The sequence below is a fragment of the Eimeria mitis genome, genomic scaffold, assembly GCF_000499745.2.
Source record: "Eimeria mitis Houghton genomic scaffold, Emh_scaff238, whole genome shotgun sequence".
NCBI classification, from domain to species: Eukaryota; Apicomplexa; class Conoidasida; order Eucoccidiorida; family Eimeriidae; genus Eimeria; species Eimeria mitis.
The window spans coordinates 1,991-3,252 of NW_013570715.1; the positions used below are offsets into that span (position 1 = coordinate 1,991).

The 1,262-nt window shown below is 60.7% G+C and overlaps 1 protein-coding gene across 1 annotated transcript in view; it reads right to left on the reverse strand.

The window, feature by feature from the left end:
• Positions 1–1,262, reverse strand: part of EMH_0004740 (uncharacterized protein) — a gene marked incomplete at both ends in the record, with an annotated part of 1,863 nt that overhangs the window by 397 nt on the left and 204 nt on the right. The window contains one exon of the mRNA XM_013496920.1: positions 1–1,260. Within this exon, the coding sequence (XP_013352374.1) occupies positions 1–1,260 (1,260 nt within the window). The remainder of the gene's footprint in view (positions 1,261–1,262) is intronic.

Sequence of the window (1,262 nt, forward strand, 5' to 3'; positions counted from 1 at the left end):
ATGTTGCTGCTGCTGCTGCTGCTGCTTTGGCAAGCAGCAGGAAGCGTTTTCTTTCGTCGCTTTCTACGCTGCTGCTGCTGCTGCTCCTGCTGCAGGTCCAGCAGCACACGCCTTCGTGTGTCTCCCGGTTCGCTAGACAGCAGCATCTGCTGCTGCTGCTGCTGCAGCTGCTGCAGCAGTTGCTGCTCCATTAGCTGCTTCTTCGTCACAGCCGTTGTTGTTCCTGCTGCTGCTGATGGTGCTGCTGCTGCTGCTGCTGCTGCTGTTGCTGCTGCTGCTGCTGTTGCTGCTGCTGCTGCTTCACTTCGTGTTGATGCAGCAGCATCCGCCGAACTCGAATCAGCACGCCGCTGCTGTTGCTGCTGCTGCTGCTGTTTTTGTTGCTGCTGCTGCTGATGCTTCTGTAGCTGCTGCTGCTGCTGCTGCTCTGCTGAAGGCGACTGGTCTTCTGCTGCGTCCGAGTCGCTGAGAGTGATTACTACGGGAGCAGCAGCAGCAGCAGCAGCAGCAGCAGCAGGAACAGCAGCAGCAGTACTCCTGTTTCTCTTTGTAGGAGGCACTGAGCTGCTGCAGCTGCGGCTTTGCTGCTGCTTGCTGCTGCTGCTGCTGCTAGCAAAAACAGCAGTTGGATGCGAGAATGCTGCTGCTGCTGTTGCTGCTGCTGCTGCTGCTGCTGCTGCTGGCTGAGACAATGCCTGATGCTGCAGCTGTGGCTTCGGCGCCAACTGTTTCTGCTGCAGCTGCAGCTGCACGTGTTGCTGCAGTTGCTGCTGCTGCTGCTGCTGCTGCAGGCGCTGCTGCAGCAGCAGCTGCTGCAGTTGCTGCTGCAGTTGCTGCTGCTGCTGCAGGCGCTGTTGCTGCAGCTGCTGCTGCAGGTGCTGCTGCTGCTTCTGCAGCAGCTGCTGCAAGTGCTGCTGCTGCAGCAGCTGCTGCTGCTGCTGCTGCTGCTGCTGCTGCAGACGGGGCTTGGGTATCAAATGCTGCCGCATCTGCAGCTGCCGCAGCCGCAATTCCTCTAGAAGAGACTGCGGGGTCCCATAGCTGCTGTTGCTGTACCCTTGCTGCTGCTGCTGCTGCTGCGGCTGCTGCTGCTGGTGCTGCTGGTGCTGCTGCTGCTGGCGCTGCTGCTGCTGGTGCTGGTGCTGCTGGTGCTGCTGCTGCTGGTGCTGCTGCTGCTGCTGATGCTGGTGCCGTTGCTGCTGCTGTGATTGCTGCTGCTGTTGCTGTTGCTGGGGCGGTCGCTGCTGCTGCTGTGGGCTTGG